Raw genomic sequence first — 22,255 nt, forward strand, 5'->3', positions numbered from 1 at the left:
GAAGCCCGTGAGGATACAGCATCAGCAAGAAAAACCTCCAGAGGAAAGAGCTTAGTTGTGAGAATCCCTGAAGGGCTATGGTGGGGAGGGCTTCCTGGTGGTAAAACCCCACCTGCCAATGCAGGAGACATGAGAGATGCAGGTTCAATCCCTGGGTCAGGAAGACCCCCTGGAGGAGGGCACGGCAACCCACTCCAGTCTTCTTGCCTGGAGAATGCCACGGACAGAGGAGCCTGGCAGGCTACAGTCCATGGCGTCGCAAAGAGCTGGACGCGACTGAGCGACTAACACACACTAGCGGCAGTGGGGACAAAGACGGCCGACCGATGCTGGCCTGTATCTTAGCGGAAAGAGGGGAAAGCGAAGTCCGTCCCTGCTGAGATCCTGGCAGGCTACCGAAACCCACCAAGTGGAGGAAATGTAACTGCTCTTTCAGGATGGGCGCTTGCATCATTCAGGTTTCAAGTTTGCTGCTGAGTGTGCCTCTTTCTGAATAAGCTGGCCAGATGTATCCTGGTCCTCCCACTCAAACATACCAATGAGGGCTCGCCACCTGGTGTTCAGAGGAGGGACTCCAACGCAAAGCCAAGCCCTAACTTTTGCAAAATAAAAAGAACTCGCTGTGACCTTCAGATACAGTCCACCTGCGACGTGGTACTGGCACTGGAACAGGACCACACACCCACAGGAACCAAAGAGGAGTCCAAGAAGCGGACCCCCGCGTGGCCTGCATCTTAAGACCCGATCAAAAGGTGGCCAGCAAACCATTAGGGAAATGAAAACTTAGTTCTAGTTAACTAAACAGCCATTTGGCAAGAAGTAAAACTAAGTTCTGACTCTGGGCCAGAAATCAAAATAAACTTGATACAAAGAGATAAGTGGAAAAATGGAAAAAACAGGCAGAAAAGAGAATAAATATAGGTAATTGCGTATTTCTCCCAAGAGAGAAAAAGCCTTTCAAGGTACGAAAACCCAGGACGAAACTCTACAGAATAAAATTTTAAGACTGGAAAAGATGTTTGCAACAAAACCTTTGTAAACAAAATTAAAAGGCAAAAAATATCGGTGAACATATCCAAAAACTGTAAGAATTAGACACAGAGATGGATGGAATTGGTCGTGTACAAAAGGGAAGCAAATCTCTCTTAAACAAATACATCTCAGGGACCAAATTTCTTTGCACAAACTGAAACAAAACCAAGACAATACTTACTCTCTCTCAGAATTAACAGAAGTAATCTACACAGTGTAGATGAGAAATGGGAAGTGGATAAATCGCATGCCCCTGGTGGGTGAGCCAAACAGGAGAGTTTCTCAAGAGTGAACTGGCAATTCTGGACAGAGAACCTCGAAATATTCAGATCACGTGACCAAAAACATCGACTTCACTGCAATAACTGACCTGAAAAGATATGGTCTGACACACAGCAACGTGTATTGTAGCATTACTACTACTTACTTAAAATCTGGAATGACGGCCTAATCAGGAATGTTAACTAAACAAAGAAGGGTGTACTATTAAGTGTCTCGTTTCTTTTCAAAATAAAAAAATTATATAATACAGAAAAATATATGGCAGATAACAACAGCAAATAATCAAGTTCTTTGAAGCCAGATCCTATTTTACTTTAGAACTCAATATTAAAAAAAAAAAAAATCAGGTCAGTGGAGAAGATTCAGTGAAACATTCCAACACCAAGGTTTTCCATGTTGGTTGCTATGAAACCTGAAGGATATTTTCTGAGTCAAATTTAAGATGAAGAAAATAAAACCATCAATCCACAAGGGAGTTCTCATTCAAATACTGCACCACTAAAAACTAGCCTCTCTTTCATGCCTGCTGTCACGTCGGCAAGAAAGCAGAAACTGGTCTTAGAAAACACCCTGAACCATCCATCTGCCCTGCTGGCAGCGGGCAGGGCATTGAGGGGTACAAAATCTAAAGAGAAAAGCAAAAGGTATGCAAAAAGAGGGTCAAATTACCGAGAAACGGGGAAGAAACGCCATAATAACAGTGGCAGAAATGCCACAAGTCACTGCCTTTCTCAGAGGGAAACAGAAATTAAACCCAAAGAGAAATAACTAGAACCAGACACAGCAACTGTCACGGCTCACGGCCCCGCACGTGGGTCATGTCGGCCCCCCACGGCCACTGTGCACGGCTGTGTCAGCCCCATCACACACCCCCACAAGCCCGCCCACCAGGTTCAGCCCCACAGCCTCGGCTGGATGGTGTCTGAGCTGGGTCGGTGCCCAGAGTCCGTGACTCTGAACTGCTGTCCCGTGCCCCCAACACTTTCCATCCTAGCACAAAAAGGTCACTTTTGTTGGACACCACAGGGTATAGAGAAGAGACTACTGAGGGGCTGGTCCAAGCCAACAGAGCTGCCCGGAGGCAGAGGGATGAACCCTCAGGGTACCCCATTCACAGCACATCTGCTTGGATCTTACACGGTTGCTCCTCGGTATATGACACAGAGTTCTAGAAGCAGCCCATCTATCCCCTAATCACATCTGCGATGAGGAGCGTATTTCTCTCTAGGTCAAATACAAGAGCATCCTTTCCTTTCTAAAGAAGAAGTGCAGAAACATAAAAATAGTAGTCTTTAAAATCAGCCTACAGATTCATCGGAAAGACTGATACTGAAGCTGAAGCTTCAATACTTTGGCCACCAGATAGGAAAAGCTGACTCACTGGACAAGACCTTGATGCTGGGAAAGATTGAAGATAGGAGGAAAAGGGGCCAACAGAGGATGAGATGGTTGGATGGCATCACCGACTGAATGAACCTGAGTTTGAGCAAACTCTGGGAGATAATGAAGGACAGGGAAGCCTGGCATGCTACAGTCCACGCGGTTGCATACAACTTAGCACCTGAATGACCACAACTGATAAACTGCAAGAGATAGAATTCAAGTCAGAGGGACCAAATGATTTGCCACCAAATCAGAGGTGACATCTGAACATTTTAGTAGCAGTTTAGTACTTTATTAAACCTCTTTTGCAAGGCCTACTTTTCACACTAGTAGGAGATCTTCCAATGCTCTCTTCCTATAATCTACAAAAGTATTTGATCCTGCTCTAAAAAAAAAACAAAACAGAACTGGCCTCGTCTACTTAACCGGCGTATAACCATTTGCAGGATGGATGAATGAGTCATGAATTTTCATTGCCTGAAACTCACAGCAAGAAGATGACCATGAGCCTTCAGCCCTACAGCTGTGTATGTCCCAGTGATGCTACCAGCCCTGAGCCACAATGGCCTTCCTTCCCTTTTGCAATACTGCAAAATAGCCACCAGAGGGCATCAACAACCTAATATGCTGCTGCTGCTGCTGCTGCTAGTTCACAGCAAGGATACTATATAACTAACTGCTTTCACATCAATGGAAAGTAAAAGGATTTCACTGCAAGGGCTGTTACTTTCCAGGAATTAATGCTCCAGGATATAAACATGGAGGGGAGCATTTTTCCAAAGACAAGAGGCCTGCCCAAGTCACGTGGTACTCGTGCCAGGCCTAGGAAACACGGCTGTTGGCATTAGCAATGTCAGTTGGAGGACACCAGAATATGTTCCTGCTCACCTTACTTTTCATGGGAAACTGAGCCAGGGTTCAACTCTCAGTGTGGATCAGCCAAACTATGAAGCAGTCGGACTTAAAATGAACTGATCCTATCACATTTCCTTCCGCTTTGCCAATCTCAAAATTATAGGCCCCCTAAGAGTTATTACCACAGGGGCTTGTTCCTCTGGTGGCTCAGGGGTAAAGAATCCGCCTGCCAATACAGGAGACCCAGGTTCAATCCCTGGGTTGGAAAATCCCCTGGAGAAGAAAATGGCATCCCACTCCAGTGTGCTTGCCTGGAAAATCGAATGGACAGAAGAGTCGGTGGGCTACCGACTACAGTCGGAAAAGAGCTGGATATGAGTTAGTGACTACACAACACCAACAAAGAGTTACCAGACAATGGCTCAGAGAACCTGAAACAGGGGTCTGGTTAGGTCAAAGACAATGCAATCTGTAACCTCCCCCGGCTCGAAAAAAAAAAAAAAAAAAAAGAATGTAAATGGAAAATATTAAAAAAGTAAAAGGAAAATGTAAAAGAGTAAAAGGAAGAAGATGGGAGGAGGAAGAGGAATGGAAAGGCAGAGCAAAGGAAAAATTAATGTCAGAAAAGGAGGGAAGGTGGGGCCGACAGACAGGCGACTGGGAGCGACAGGCCAGGGCAGAGAGGAAGACGGGGCTGAGGCTTCTCCGCAGAGACGGCTCAGAAGGGCGGGCTCAAGGCAGCGCCGCGGCGGCTGACAGCGGCGAGCAAGGCTCAGCCCCGGAGAGACCACGCGGCGACCCAGGCTGCCAGGGCAGGGGAGACGCTGCCTAGCGGGCACCCGACTCGCCGGCAGGGCCAGGTGCAGGCAGATTCGAAGGGCCGCGCGTCAGGGAGCGGAGAGGCAGTCCTGAGGAAGGTAAGCTGCAAGGGGCAATTTCCTCCACGCCGCCCCACTTGTAGAGCGACCACCTCAAACCTCTCAGCGCTCCATGGCACGACCCTCACGTCCACGGGCCTCACGGGCACACCGGAGGTCCCTGACCGCGAGGTGACGCGTCACTCACCAGCTCCAGTTCCCTAAATGAGCTCTGGGTTTGCTGGGTCTCCTCAGTGTACACACGCACACACCACATACAGACACACACCACACACCACACACCAGACATACACACACCACACACATACCACATTCACCACACACACACACACCACACACACACACACACACACCACACACCACACACACACACACACACACCACACACCAGACATACACACACCACACACACACACAGACACCACACACTACATACACACACACACCACACACCACACACCAGACATACACACACCACACACACACACACACCACACACCACATACACACACACACCACATACCAGACATACACACACCACACACCAGACATACACACACCACACACATACCACATTCACCACACACACACCACACACACACACACACCACACACCACATACACACACACAACACACACCACACACACACACAACACACAACACACACCAGACACCACATACACACACAACACACACCACACACCAGACATACACACACCACACACATACCACATTCACCACACACACACACCACACACACACACCACACACACACACCACACACACCACACACACACACCACATACACACACACCACACACCAGACATACACACACCACACACATACCACATTCACCACACACACACACCACACACACACACACACCACACACCACATACACACACACACCACATACCAGACATACACACACCACACACCAGACATACACACACCACACACACACCACATTCACCACACACACCACATTCACCACACACACACACCACACACCACATATACACACACAACACACACCACATACCAGACATACACACACCACACACACACACCACACACACACACCACACACACCACACACCACATACACACACAACACACACCACACACCAGACATACACACACCACACACACCACATTCACCACACACACACCACACACACCCATACACACACCACACCCACACCACACCCACACACACCAAACCCACACATACCACACCCACACCCCAGAACATACACACACACACCCTACAGACACACACCACACCCACCCACACATACCACACCCACCTACCCACACGCACACATACCACACACACACACCCCACACACACCCCACAAACACACCCCCACACACACACCCCACACACACCCCCACACACACCACACACACACACACCACACACAACCCACAAACACCACACACACACCCACACACCACATACACACACAACACACAACACACACCAGACATACACACACCACACACACACACCACATTCACCACACATACACACCACACCCACACACACACCACACCCCCACACGCCACACCCCACACGATACACACACACACACACACACACACCACACCACACCCACACACACACACCAGACATACACACACCGCACATCCCACACACAACACACGCACACCACACACACACACACCAAACCCACACACACCACACCCACACCACACACATGCACACCCCCACACACACACATACCACACACACACCACACCCACACACACCACACCCACACACACACCACACACACCTACCCACACACACACAATACCACACATACACCCCCATACATACACATCCCACACAACTCACAACCACCACACCCACACACACCAGACATACACACACCACACACACCACACACCCCACACACACACCACACACACCCACACACACACTACACACACACCATCACACACCACACACACACCATATACATAACACACACCAGACATACACCACACACACATTCACCACACACACACACCACACACACACCACACACACACACCAGACATACACACACCACACATCCCACACACAACACACACACACTCACCACACACACACATCATAACACACGCCACACACACCACATACACACAACACACACACACACACCAGACATTCACACACCACACACACACCACATTCACCACACATACACACCACACACACACCACACACACACACACATCCCACACACACCACACACACACCACACCCACACCCACACCACACACACGCACACCAGACATTCACACACCACACATCCCACACAACACACACACCACACTCACCACACACACCATCACACACACACACAAACCACATACACACACACAACACACACCACACACCAGACATACACACACCACATTCACCACACATACACACCACACACACACCACACACGCATCCCACACACACCACACACACACCACACTCACACACACACCACACACACACACACCAAACCCACACACACCACACCCACACCCCACACCATACACATGCATACCCCACACAGACACATACACCACACACCCACCCACACACACCACACCCACCTACCCACACGCACACATACCACACACACACACACACCCCGCACACACCCCACACACACACCACACACAACCCACAAACACCACACCCACATACACCACACACCACACACCACACACACGCACACACACCACACACTACACACATGCACACACACATGCACACACACACACCACACACCACACACCACACACACACACCCTTATCTATACTGAAGGAGGAATAGAGTCGTTGCTGAAGACCTGGGACGTTCCGGGTGGTGACTACATAACAGTCCGTGCATGACGCCATCGCTAAGCCTGGGCATCGTCCAGAGGTAGCAACCTCCTAGGATAACAAACGTCATCCAGAAAAATCTCAAAATCCCACCTCGATAGTCTACTTAAAAAACCAGCCCTAGCCTGAGACAGATAAGTGAGAAATTTAGATAAAGCGTTCACAGCACTCTACACCAGGGAAGGCCTGTTCCGGGAGGCTCGCCTCACTGTTCCTAGATGGGCCAAGTGACAAAGGGTCCAGTCCTCAATCATAAATGCTGGGGGGAAATATCTTTTCCTGACAGAAATGTGATATTTCACTTTACTGCCCAGTGAGAATACACAGGGAGGGCAGGGGGGTGGGGGCAAAACTTCTTACCGCTCAACATCTCTAGGCTTCTCTGCACTATTTCATGTCACCTTACTGAGATGCTTTCTAGACACTTCATTTGAAAACACGAGCTTCACAACTTGCATCACATCTCCTCAACAGCTCATACCTCCTTATTTTAAATAAAGATGCACTTTGCTACTCTGAAGAGCAGTTTCTTCAAGGGAAATATCCAAAATCAGATCAGAATATTCTAGGTCAAGGTCAACAAATTTTGGACAAGGATCAAATCCAGCCTAGTGTAAAAGCTATATTGGAAAACAGTTATGTCTACTCAAACTACCACACAATTGTACTCATCCCACATGCCAGTAAAGTAATGCTCAAAATTCTCCAAGCTAGGCTTCAGCAATACATGAACCGTGAACTCCCTGATGTTCAAGCTGGTTTTAGAAAAGGCAGAGGAACCAGAGATCAAATTGCCAACATCCACTGGATCAAGGAAAAAGCAAGAGAGTTCCAGAAAGACATCTATTTCTGCTTTATTGACTATGCCAAAGCCTTTGACTGTGTGGATCACCATAAACTCTGGAAAATTCTTCAAGAGATGGGAATACCAGATCACCTAACCTGCCTCTTGAGAAATCTGTATGCAGGTCAGGAAGCAACAGTTAGAACGGGACATGGAACAACAGACTGGTTCCAAATAGGAAAAGGAGTATGTCAAGGCTGTGTATTGTCACCCTGCTTATTTAACTTCTATGCAGAGTACATCATGAGAAACGCTGGACTGGAAGAAACACAAGCTGGAATCAAGATTGCCGGGAGAAATATCAATAATCTCACATATGCAGATGACACCACCCTTATGGCAGAAAGTGAAGAGGAACTAAAAAGCCTCTTGATGAAAGTGAAAGAGGAGAGCGAAAAAGTTGGCTTAAAGCTTAACATTCAGAAAACGAAGATCATGGCGTCCGGTCCCATCACTTCATGGGAAATAGATGGGAAACAGTAGAAACAGTGTCAGACTTTATTTTTGGGGGCTCCAAAATCACTGCAGATGGTGACTGCAGCCATGAAATTAAGACACTTACTCCTTGGAAGAAAAGATATGACCAACCTAGATAGTATATTCAAAAGCAGAGACATTACTTTGCCGACTAAGGTCCGTCTAGTCAAGGCTATGGTTTTTCCAGTAGTCATATATGGATGTGAGAGTTGGACTGTGAAGAAAGCTGAGCGCCAAAGAATTGATGCGTTTGAACTGTGGTGTTGGAGAAGACTCTTGAGGGTCCCTTGGACTGCAAGGAGATCCAACCAGTCCATTCTGAAGGAGATCAGCCCTGGGTGTTCTTTGGAAGGAATGATGCTAAAGCTGAAGCTCCAGTACTTTGGACACATCATGCGAAGAGTTGACTCATTGGAAAAGACTCATGCTGGGAGAGACTGAGGGCAGGAGGAGAAGGGGACGACCGAGGATGAGATGGCTGGATGGCATCACGGACTCGATGGACGCGAGTCTGAGTGAACTGCGGGAGATGGTGATGGACAGGGAGGCCTGGTGTGCTGCGACTGATGGGGTCGCAAAGAGTCGGACACGACTAAGCGACTGAACTGAACTGAACTGAACTATGTCCACTGATTTACACATTGTCTGTGGCTGCATGCATGCATCCATGCTAATTTGCATCAACTCATGTCTGACTTTGCGACTCCATGGACTGTAGCCTGCCAGGCCCTTCTCTCTGTCCGTGGGATTCTCCATGCAAGAATACTGGAGTGGGTTGTTATGCCCTCCTCCAGAGGATCTTCCCGACCCAGGGATCAAACCTGTGTCTCTTACATCTCCTGTATTGGCAGGCGGATTCTTTACCATCAGTGCCATTTGGGAAGCCACTATGTTATACACACTTCTTTTTCTCAAATCTCCCAACTACATTCTAGGACACGCTGCATCATGCCCATTCTGCAGATGGGTAAATTCCATTGCAGAGTGAGTGAGTTGACACAGGAAATCACAAGCCAGGAAGTGGACTGTTACGCCCCAGTCCTCTTCTTGACCCCCAGAGCCACCCACTCTGCCAAGACCTGCCACAGCCACTACCTCCCTGCAAGGCCCCGGTGAAGTCTCTGTATCTCAGTTACCTGAACTAGGACTCCTGCTAAATGGGTTGAAGCTGGTGATCTGCGTGACATTTTAAAATTGTATATATGTCTTTTCTTTTTCTTTTCTGGACTTTATCACCAGGTCCCACTCGTGTTCCAGTGTGATGCTCATGTCAGCGAGAATAAACACTTGCTGAATCAAGGAGGGAATGAAGGAACTCTGCTCCCTCCGGGGCAGATGTTTTCCCTTTCATGACAGTCTTTAATACTCCTTGTCTTGAAGGCCAGAACTTAAGTTGGATTTCCCTAATGAAGAACTAAAATGCATTAGAAGCACTGTGTGTATAGAGCACCAGTCTGGCCATAGGGTTGCAAAGAGTTGGACATGACTGAGCAACACAACACGTGGCACTGCCGGACGTATGAATATAAATAAAGTGGCCACCCCGCTAATGCAGCACCAGTATTAACAGGGAGGATCCATCATTCATCCCACTAAGGGCAAAGGTGTATGGTCTGTAGAGGTAAAACACTCATAGCACTGAGATGACAAGGAGCTTGTGTCTGTGAAGAACATAAAAGACTAGATAGAAGTTCCATTTGAATAGATCTTGAAGGACATTTAGTATTGAAACAATCAGCTATTGATCTTATATCCAGAAAATCAGAGACCATGTGATCAGTTCAGTTCAGTCGCTCAGTCGTGTCCAACTCTTTGCAACCCCATGAATCGCAGCATGTCAGGCTTCCCTGTCCTTCACCAACTCCCGGAGTTTACTCAAACTCAAGTCTATCTTGTTGGTGATGCCATCCAACTATCTCATCCCCTGTCATCCCCTTCTCCTCCTGCCTTCAGTCTTTCCCAGCATCAGGGTCTTTTCCAATGAGTCAGTTCTTCGCATCAGGTGGCCAAAGTATTAGAGTTTTAGCTTCAGCATCAGTCCTTCCAAAGAATATTCAGGACTGATTTCCTTTAGGATGGACTGGTTGGATCTCCTTGCAGTCCAAGGGATACAGAATACATAGTGTAAATTTCGGCACACCACAATGCTCTTTGTACCTAATTATGTTAATACCAAATTAAATTATGTTTAGAGAATACAAATTAAGTAAGAGAGCAAATACATAATGAGGTCCAGCCCCAGGAAAAGAAAACATTTTGTCTGAGAGAGGACTGAAACTCTCCCTACCAGGAGAAGCATGCGTTTCTGCTTGCCTGCCTCGGCTCAGTGCCTGGAGCAGTGGTCCTCACAGCGTGGTTTCTGGGCCAGCTGCATTGTGATCGCCTGGGAACCTGTTAGAACTGTAAGTTCTTGGGCGCCCCATCAGACATCCTCAATCAGAAACCTTTGCGGGTGGGTAATGCGTATTTTCACAAGTCCTTTAGGCTGCTCAGACATTCACTCAGTTTTGAAAACTACTGGTCCAAAGGACTGCATTGGATAAAATTCTGAGTTGGGCTCCATAGAAAACATTGTCAGACCGATTAGACATGTCAGACATGTGCCCTGCCTTCACACAAAGGAACCAGGACACAGGTGCCAAAGAGTATGATCCCTGCAGAAATCAACAGTGGGCGTCCAACGTGCCCTGAGCACACCTTAATACCTGTGAAAATCAAGCAGTAATGAATGCAATCACAAACACTTTCTGGGAGGAGATGTTTTCTTAGTGGATAATGATTAATCTTCCCGATAAATAAAAGAGACAGGAACAGTTACTACCAGTTATAAAAGACACAGGTGCTAGAACAGGTTATGACCTAGACTCCTTACTAGGTATTTATCTTTGGATTATATTAGGTGTACAAAAGATAGAGGCAACCTGGCATATGATGTTTAGCTCTGATGAAACCATAATGGCAGAGATGACTATGATAGGGTTAGAGCACAGACCACAGACTCTCCTTTGGCCCCGAAGGAGTGAGGTGTGGAGTAGCTGCGCATAAACCTTGTTGTTCCGGTCCTTTTCTGATGCAGGCAATGGCTTCTCCATCATTTGCCAACTTCACTGAGCATCTATTGGGCGTCTGCTAACAGTGTGCCAGTGTGATACAGCAAGGGTGGTGTGGCCAGACCACTCACACAGATAAGGGATAAAACAGCTAGAACAGATGGCAAAACTGGAAAAGGGGGAGCTGGTCCTGGAAGAAGTCCAAGGTCTGGGCACATCTCCAAAGTGACGGACTTTTGGAGTGTTTCAAAAATTCAGAACAGGACATGTATTTTACAGGTGTACAGAAATTTCTTTCCAGTCAGATTAAATGAACTCTCTGTGGTACCTATTTCTAATCTCCAAATGAGTTATCCCCAGTCAAGCTCTAAAATGATCACCGTTTCATGGAAGCATCCACCAGACACCATGGGTTCCGAACAAGAGTTGGAATATTCGTGGGTGGGCAGTTACCTGACTCTGGTTTATGATCGTGTCCCTCAGATGTGATTCCAGGTACGAAATGCTATCTGCCCCAAACCCTTCAAAATAACCTTAAGAGAGCTACCTAATACAGCACAGACATTTTATAATAAGAGTATACAATACCACTCACTACCTAAGAAGTTGCACAATTGATAGATAAGCAATTATAACTTTGATAGAAATACTATTTCCCAACAAGGAGAAAATGAGATTTGTTCGCTATTTTGAAATCCTGACAAATTACAAAAAGAAAGAGAGAATTTTGTTTAAAAAAATTCCACCCTAAATGATGGCAGTCAGCTAAGATCAGGTTGATGGAAGACATCACACTCCTAAATGGGAGCAGTAGAAAGAAAGGCACAGGACACAAAGTTTCAGGGACAGAGGTGAGGCAAGAGGATAGGATGGCAGGAACACCAGGGGTGCTCCAAGTGTCGAGGCAACAGAGGCAGGAAGCAGAAAATGGCCCGAGCAAGTACCAGCGTGACTGGTTGGCACAGCACTCAGAGCAGCTGAGAGGGCCAGAACCGCCCTGTTCCTCTGGGGCCGAGCCGTGACCAGCAAAGGCACTTGCAAGCAGGAAGGGTGAGCATGGGCACGAAGGCAGAGAGGAAGGCCGTCCACGACAGGGGAGAACCAGGAGCTGCTGGTAACTGGGAGGGATGGGAAGGAGCTGGCCTCAACGGCTGGCTCTCCCTGTCCGGATGCACGTTCCACTGTTGCTCCGTGAAGACAGGACACGGTACCCCAAAACAGCATCTATAGACGGCAACAGGGACACATAAACAGAAGGAGGAGTGGAAAACACAACAAGAGACATCCAAGGGAGGAAGCGCCAAGCGGGAGATCTGTAATGCATACTTAACGCTCTCAAAGCTGACGGCAATATCTTATGCATGAAACAAACGTGCTGTGTGCTCAGTCACTGCAGTCGTGTCTGACTCTTTGCAACCCTATGGACTGCAGCCCGCCAGGCTCCTCTGTCCATGTGATTCTCCACCAAGAATACTGGAGCGGGTTGCCGTGCCCTCCTCCAGGGGATCTTCCCAAGCCCGGCAGAGATCAAACCCACGTCTCCTGAGTCTCTGCACTGTGGGCAGATTCTTTACCACTGAGCCGCCACGGAAGCCCAAAACAAACACAGACTGTTCTAAAAAAAAAAATTTTTAAGACAACTCAAAAGACAAACAGAACAGCACAATGGTCGTAACAGTTAATGCGAAAATGAGTCAGCTGGAAGGCCCAGCTAAGGAATTCTTCCTGAAAAAAAAAAAAAGGCAATGGTAATAATGAGAAAGAAAGGTAAGAACAGAGAAGATAGACAGAAGGGTGGCCTCTTTTCACAGCTGTTCCAAAACAAGAGTCAAGAGGAACTGGCAAAGATTGGAGAGACTGGCAAAAGCCCAAAGAAAGACACAAAATTCTTTAGAATAAAAAGACTGCACCTTCTAGACAAAATAAATGAAAAAAGATAACAAAGGAAAAACAGATATATCCCTCTCCAGGGGGACCTTCCTGACCCAGGCATTGAACCTACATCTCCTACATTGCAGGTGGATTCTTTACCACTGAGCTACCATGGAAGCCCCTTAAAGCACTTACAGCGATGTTTCCTGCCACAACTTTATGTGGTTATTCATACTTGATGATGATTATTAATCAGAGAAAAGGACAGTAAGATTTTATGTGTTTCAATAACTCACTGCAAATACCTTGATACTTGGAGAAATTTAGATTGAGAGCTCCGGTCTACCACCAGCTGTGCTGAGACAGAGAAGGCTGACTAGCAGGGTTGACAGAGGGTAGAGAGGAAAAGGTCCCCAGGTTACCGACAGCGCACAGGGCCAGGCCTTACCGCAGCGATCCCGGACCACCAGGTTCCGACCTTCCTTCAGGTGGATGGTGAGGAGGTAGGCAAAAGGGCTGGGCAGGTTACTCAAGCCATCGCCAGCTTCCCTGAAACCCTGCGTAGATGGAGAAGTAACTGAAGTCAGTTGTCTTGGGCCCGAGAAACAGAATGTGGAAATGCTTCTTCATTTAAGCAAAAAGGATGCTTGCGATCATGGCAAATCGTCTCGCATTATCCTCCACCCCCACCTACTTCGATGCTTACCCTGTTCTTTATCTTTCTCCCAGAGGGATTCTATGAGAATTCATGACAAGAGTTTTGCAATATTAACTTTTCAAGAAGAAGTATTAATAGATAAGTTGCATGCTGACAACTGACGTCCCCTTAAACTCACTCATGTCCTGCAGGATCCTTTATCCTACAGTTTCTGGTGGAGTACCCAGAGAGGACTCAGCATGCAGAGGTCCAGCCGTGGGGCGGGCCCCCACAGGCCTGGCCCACACCTCCAAGCTCAGATGTGGGATGTCTCCTTCCTCTTCTCCCCTTGCCCACCACCCCCACCAGTTCACATGTAATAGAAAGATTCTAGTTCATGATGACTCAGATGACAGCCTCCTGATCCATGACCACTAACCCATGTCCCTGGGTCCCCACAGGAGACACTTCCTCTCTGGGGCATATTTTTCTTTCATACCCTGAGCCCCATTATAGTGCTTCCTACACTTAAACACACAGTTTTGCCTCTGCCAAGCTCCTTTCCCTCTCCAGAAACACATTAACTTCTATAAGCCATTATATCAAAATCAAGTTTTTTCTGAATATTTATTAAATGAATCAAATTCAGGTTTTGAAAAGAGCAAAGGTGTATCTTTCGAAAGAAAACGTACAGACAAAATGATGTGTTGTTCACTTATTTGACTTTCAATTAACCGATCTGTGGCTAAGTCACTCTCCACCAGCCTTCTTTTCAAAGTTTCTAGGTCCACATTTCAAAGCATTTCAAAATGGCTTTGTCTCCTGCACCAATCTCCCTCATTCTCATGGCTCTGTATTTTTAGAAGAATCTATTCCACTCTGACAAATCAATAGACACGGAATTCATCTTTTCCAGCCACAATTTGCAGGGCCTGTCTTTGTGGGTGACTACAGTTCCACATCCTTTAGAAATAGAAAGAGGCAAAGATCCAAACATTTGATAGGAAATATTTGTAGTACTTAGTGTTTGTTTTTAAGGAATGTCACTTACAGATTGCTCTTTGAAATGCTGAGATGTCAGAGCAGCATTCAGATCCCCACTTCCACAGAGCTTCTGTCAAGAAGAAGAAGAAAAAGAATAACAACCCTGCTTTAAAAAAGAAAAAGAATATACACTCACAAGGATACCCTTTATCAGGTCTTTCCCTTTGAAGCTGCCATTTGCATACCCAGTTTCAGATGTGCGGGGTGCCTTCCAGAGCATGTGGTGAGTCTTGCCAGGAAAAGGCTGACTCACTGGAGTCCATGAGGCTGCAGCCTCTGCCCTCTTAGTCACTGATCAGCGTGTAGATAAGGCTGATTCTACTCTCCTGTGGGGCGGCCAGCACATCTGTAGTTCACGCAAGTCATCAGCGTGCCAGCAGCTTTGTCCCAGGGGAGGACCAAGGGCCATCCTGCCAGGTCCCTCCATCCAGGACCTGCCTGGACCCCGGCCATAAAGGAGAAAAGGGTAGAACAGGTACCAGAGACCTGAGCTCATCAGTCAGGTAGGACCCATTTCAAATATGGTCACAAAGACCTTCCTCCAACCATAACCTCATGAACAAGAACCAATAAGGAAATGCAGATTCTCTAAAAACGATCTCAGATGGGGAGGTGTATTTATATTTCCCAATTTAAATACGCCTCCAGTAACCAGGAAATGATGCCACGGGGCAATGAAGTGAGTATGGCTCAGCAGTAAGCATGGGACGCTGGAGACATCTGCACTCTTATCAGGGTTTTATGCACACATGTGAGGTCCCCAGGAGCTCTGGGATTTTATGAAGGTTCTGGGCTCGATGTGAGACTAGATGCCTACATGAAAAGGCACAGACAGTTGAAGTGAAATGAACAAAAGGCCTCCTAGCACTTGGGGTGTGTGCCCATTTGTTGGACCCATTAGCTGGGGCTCATTTCCTGTGGGAAAACATGAGATTTCTCCCTCCAAACAAGACTGAGTAATTCTGAAGTTGTGGGTAAACTGAGACCCAGGCAGCAGTCCTGCAGAGATTGCTCAGATGACCCTGAAGCTCTGCAGGAGTAAAGGTGGGGACCAGATGCACTGTGGTCACTGATCCTTGGCACAGCAGGCTCAATTCAGAGAGCCTGCCTGGATGGAAGGCAGACTGGCTCCAGGACACTGCCTCTCTCTCTCTCTCGAGTGGAGCTTAGGCAAACAGAACCTGGATTCTAGAGCAAAAGGGCATTTCTTCAGATGCTACAAGGGCTACAAACAAGCAGGGTCCACTGGTCCACCCCCTGTACATGCACTGACACCACAAAGGGCTACAGGAATGAGCCCTGATCGCAAGTCATGTGGAGCCTCATAAGCCCTCACCAGCGAGCACAGGGGTGTTCCTATAGATGTCTGCACCTGAGCTTCTCCCATCACATCTGCCTCTTTCTCCCAGTCTTAGTCAAATGTCCCTCAACTGTGAATACATTTCATTCAGGACCTAGGGTGATGGCAAGCACTTGGACCTTGCTCTAAGGACCCCAGCACTTCAGTCACGGGAAGGCCCAGCTGTGGAAGGACCACGATCACCCATCTCTCCCAGTGTGGGCTTGATCCCAGTAGCAGACAAGGAAGGAAGCAGCCGGGCCTCCAGCCACCTCTTGTCTGGTTGGTGAACACCTACTTGTGTCACACGTAAAATGACACCCAGGACAGCGAGACAGGACAGCCTGCGGGCTGCTTTATGAGGACGATCAATATTTCAAACTCAAATCTCTCAAGTTCAGAGGATGTCTCCTCATGCCTTTTACACTACGGCACTCCCCCACGGTCATCTCCTAGAAGCTCAGCAATTCCTCCTCTCCATGATCTGGAAAACCAAAAATGGCTGGACCGGGTCTTCATGCGCCGAATCAACAAGTAACATCTGCTGTGTGGCCACCCTGTTAGCGTCTCCAGTTTCGTGAAACAAATCAACACCCCACTGAATCAATCCTATTTGAAGGCAGTTCTGCAAAACCACCGGTGCTGGGATCAGAATTCCTGTTTAGAGTGAGTGGTTATGAACTCAGTAACAGGAGGCCCAGTATCTTCCACGACCAAACAGGAGAGAGAATGTTCCCTAAGAAGCATCATTCCTCAACCAGCACACCTACACACTCTCCCAAGAGAGGCCTCCCTGCACTTAATGATAACTGATGAAGTGACAGCTAATGATAACGCTCATGAAGTGACAAATGAGCCCACATCACCACCATCATTTACTTGCTATCAGAAACGATCATGGGGCTTTCCTTCAAATTCACGGTAAGTCTTCCGCTTAGAATAACATGGAAATTAAATGTGAAGAATGACATTAATTCAACATGATGGCTGGTCTTACTCACAGAAAAGTCACAGAACTTAAAGTTATGGTTCCCATGGCCCCTGTAACTGTCACCCGTTGTATATACACACCAAGGAAGGAAAGTGATCACTATAAAGAAGACAGGAAAAGCCTGCAGAAGCAAAGGAGGACCAGGTTACAGCCACTGGGGGACACATAACTGAACATTTCCTTACGTTCTGCACGGAGCCAAAGGATTTTTCATTGAGTAAAACTGCATTATTTTCAGCTTTTTTTTGTAAACCAACTAACAAATTGGTAACTTTTTCATTAAAAAATTACAATGAGTATTTTTCTTGTAGGAATACTTGGTATCTGCCATCTTGAGATTTCTGTTGTTCTCAGCAAGCATAATCAAGCAGTCTAATTTTTATTTTTAAATTTTACCTTTAAAAAGTTAACACATAGTGAAACTGGCTTCTCACATGTGTGTATAGTATGATGACATTTTAATACATGTATATATTTGTGTAACTACCACCAGTATTAGGACCCAGAACTGCTGCTGCTGCTGCTAAGTTGCTTCAGTCGTGTCCGACTCTGTGTGACCCCATAGACGACAGCCCACCAGGCTCCCCGTCCCTGGGATCCTCCAGGCAAGAACACTGGAGTGGGATGCCACTTCCTTCTCCAATGCATGAAAGTGAAAAGTCAAAGTGAACTTTCTCAGTCATGTCAGACTCTTCGTGACCCCATGGACTGCAGCCCACCAGGCTCTTCCATCCATGGGATTTTCCCGGCAAGAGTACTGGAGTGGGTTCCCCCCCAAAAAAAATCCTGCATGTGATCCCATTGTGGTCTAGTCGTTTCCTCTCCCTACTCCATGGCAGTAAATGACCTGTTCTTATCCTATAGCTTCACCTTTTTTCAGAATATCATATGTATGCGAACTTTTGACACTGGCTAACACCAAAACCTGTATGCAGGTCAAGAAGCAACAGTTACAACAGGACATGGAACAACAGACTGGTTCCAAATAGGAAAAGGAGTGCATCAAGGCTGTATATTGTCACCCTGCTGATTTAACTTATATGCAGAGTACATCATGAGAAATGCTGGAAGAAGCACAAGCTGGAATCCAGATTGCCGGGAGAAATATCAATAACCTCACATATGCAGATGACACCACCCTTATGGCAGAAAGTGAAGAGGAACTAAAAAGCCTCTGGATGAAAGTGAAAGTGGAGAGTGAAAAAGTTGGTTTAAAGCTCAACATTCAGAAAACAAAGATCATGGCATCCAGTCCCATTACTTCATGGCAAATAGATGGGGAAACAGTGGAAACAGTGGCTGACTTTGTTTTTCTGGGCTCCAAAATCACTGCAGATGGTGACTGTAGCCATGAAATCAAAAGATGCTTACTTCTTGGAAGGAAAGTTATAACCAACATAGACAGGTTATATAATAACATATAATATGGTTAATAATAACCATATTAAAAAGCAGAGACATTACTTTGCCAACAAAGGTCCGTCTAGTCAAGGCTATGGTTTTTCCAGTAGTCACGTATGGATGTGAGAGTTGGACTATAAAGAAAGCTGAGGGCAGAAGAATCGATGCTTTTGAACCGTGGTGTTGGAGAAGACTTTTCAGCATCCCTTGGACTGCAAGGAGGTCCAGCCAGTCCATCCTAAAGGAGATCAGTCCTGGGTATTCATTGGAAGGACTGATGTTGAAGCTGAAGCTCCAATACTTTGGCCACCTGATGCGAAGAGCTGACTCATTTGAAAAGACCATGATGCTGGGAAAGATTGAAGGCAGGAGGAGAAGGGATGGCAGAGGATGAGATGGTTGGATGGCATCACCGACTCAATCGACATGGGTTTGGGTAAACTCCGGGAGTTGGTGATGGACAGGGAGGCCTGGCATGCTGCAGTTCATGGGGTCGCAAAGAGTTGGACACGACTGAGCAACTGAACGGAACTAAACATTTTTCACTCAGCAGAGTGCCTCTGAAATCCATTCAAACTGGCAATTTTTTAAATTGCTGAATGGTATTCCACAATTATGAGTGTACTATAGTTTCGGAGAAGGCAATGGCACCCCACTCCGGTACTCTTGCCTGGAAAATCCCAGGGACAGGGGAGCCTGTTGGGCTGCCATCTATGGGGCCTCACAGAGTCGGACACGGCTGAAGCAACTTAGCAGCAGCAGCAGCATAGTTTGTTTATCCATTAAGCACTGGTTTTAACCATTTTAAACAAATGTTTCCAAGGGCATACTCAGGAAAAGACAAATAATCTTGAGTATCATTAGTGATGAAAAGTCTTCATATGATAAAGCTCTCTAATTATATACAACATCCAGAAACTCAGCACTAACATGTTGGCAGAAGGCCAGTCATCCCTCACACAACTCTCCCTGTCACCTTTCTGGTAAATGGGATTTGTGTGTGTTTGCATGTGTGCGTGAGTACGCGTACATTTTCTTTTTTTTAATGACAGCAAATTTACATCAATATTTCCACTTTATCTTGCTTTAAGGTATAATTTATGGAAAAGTAAAACTTACAAAACTGCATATAAAACTTATTAAAATGAGAAGATATTCTCATGGATGGGTCAATTGTTTAAAAAAGGAAAAGAAAATCTCCAGTCACCAAGGATCTTTAGAGAAAGACACGGATGTGAAAAAAACGACATTTTCTTTTGTTTACACTATGTGTGATCTTGTACAAATATCACTTCCCATGTGGCTGTCTGAAGGATCTTACCACGACGAATACACAGGAAGTCTAATAATAAGCAAAGTAAACAATTTGACTGTTTAAAACTTTAGTGGAAGAAGATGTAAACCCACATGCAGGAAAGCTAAGTAAGAGTAACAAGTTGGCTTAGAAGGTCACTTGGATGGTCTCTGGGAAATACTCTATCCAAGGACATGAGCATGGCAAATGATATATATAATACATATGGAATTAATCACTTAACCCACATCTATTATTGGGTGGGCCAAAAAGTTTGCTTGGGTTTTTCCATAGGATATAATGGGAGGGAGGGGACATAGGAATACCTGTGGCTGAACCAAGGTGATGTATGGCAGAAACCGACACAACTTTGTAATTATCCTTCAATTAAAAATAAATAAAGGAAGAAAAAAAGATGTGATGGAAAAACACAAATGACCTTTTAGGCCAAGCCACCATTAAGACTGTGAGTACTCAGGAAGAGTTTAGTCACAGACACAAATACCTACAGGGAAAGGAAGGAGCAAGAAGGGCAGAAGGCAGATGACTAGACAGACCATTACGTGATGCTTGAAAACAGTGACGGAATTCAAACAACTCAGGTGGCAGTCAGAGGTCACAGTCAGAATGCCTGTTCAGAAAAATTCACGTCTACCAAATGGCTAAGTCTATGTGGATGCAATTTTCATATAACTTTTTAGGAGGCTATTGATCATACAATCATGGTATACACATTTATTTTCCCCCCACTCCCAAAATTATTTAAAATATTATCTAATACACAAAATATAAGTATGTGCATCTGTGTGAATATTCACTGCCTATACCAGCAAATTAAGGCCCAACAGTTGTCTTTATAAAGTTTAAACACTGACGCACAGCCCCGCCTATCTATTTGTGTATTGCCTATGTATATATTTATATACTTTCTATGGCTAATTTCATGCTACAACACCAGGGTTGAGTAGTTGCGACACAGCAAGAGCTATGGTTCACAAAGCTGTACCTATGTATTTTTACCTGGCCCTTTACAGAAAAAGTCTGCCAGCCTTGGTATAGGGGAACTTCTCTTACCACATTCAGTAACATGTGCCCACTGACCTTCCGTAACCATTTTCAAGACTGCTAGCAGTAAGTACTTTAAAAATAACAGTGGTCCCCTCTTTACTCTAGCTGCTGCTGCTGCTGCTAAGTCGCTTCAGTCGTGTCCGACTCTGTGCAACCCCATAGATGGCAGCGCACCAGGATCCTCCATCCCTGGGATTCTGGCTAGCGCTTCATAATCAACAAATACACGCTTCTGTTAACTTCTTAAAAGAAGTCCATGGGCTGTCATTAGTAATTCACCAATTTACAAATTGAGAGCCAGAGCTAAGAGGCTAGATGGTTGCCAAAGAGAAGCAAGAGAGGTTAATCAGCCCTTCACCTGGTATCTGCTCTTCACTGCACACAACTGCGCCCAGAACCAGGAGAATCTCAAAGCAGAACCTTCACATGATGTGCACAACAGTCAGCTCTGACCAGTAGTAGACAAACCCCTGGAACCACAAACACCTAAGTCTGAATCCCACTTCTGCTACATCCTGGCTTTGTGGCCTTGAAAAGTTCACTTAACATTCACGGCCACAGGAGCATCTCTCAAAGGGGCAAAAAAATCTATCACCATTACAGGCTGTGAGGAGAAAAATTCATTCCTTCAAAGATACCTACCCAAGTTCCTTCTTTGGACCAGTCACTGTACAAGGATCTCTGTATAAAGAGTGAGCCCAAAAAGTGTGGCCCAATGAGACGACATTTACACAGCACTCAGCAGAGTTCCTTCCACAGAACCTCTAAATCGGTATTGCCACTCTATTATTTTTTATTACTATGAAGACAGTGGATGTGTTTGGGAAGACTGAAGAAAACAACTCAATGAAGGTGGTCAGTAACCCAAGTCCACCCCTTCAGTCTGACCATCCCTTCCCCACCGACACTC

General features: G+C 46.3%; 1 protein-coding gene across 14 annotated transcripts in view; it reads right to left on the bottom strand.

Annotated features, from left to right (window-relative positions):
* The window catches only part of MCTP2 (multiple C2 and transmembrane domain containing 2), a 268,239-nt gene that overhangs the window by 169,778 nt on the left and 76,206 nt on the right, over window positions 1-22,255 (bottom strand). For 12 of the 14 annotated variants that reach the window (XM_060401992.1, XM_042235050.2, XM_060401988.1 and 9 more), the window contains exons 3-4: window positions 15,260-15,322; window positions 14,020-14,128 (exon numbers count right to left, since the gene is read on the bottom strand). In XM_060401992.1, the coding sequence (XP_060257975.1) occupies window positions 14,020-14,128; window positions 15,260-15,322 (172 nt within the window). The remainder of the gene's footprint in view (window positions 1-14,019; window positions 14,129-15,259; window positions 15,323-22,255) is intronic. The other 2 variants (XM_060401994.1, XM_060401990.1) reach the window with 1 other exon arrangement.

The sequence above is a fragment of the Ovis aries genome, chromosome 18, assembly GCF_016772045.2.
Source record: "Ovis aries strain OAR_USU_Benz2616 breed Rambouillet chromosome 18, ARS-UI_Ramb_v3.0, whole genome shotgun sequence".
In the NCBI taxonomy this organism is placed as follows: Eukaryota; Metazoa; Chordata; class Mammalia; order Artiodactyla; family Bovidae; genus Ovis; species Ovis aries.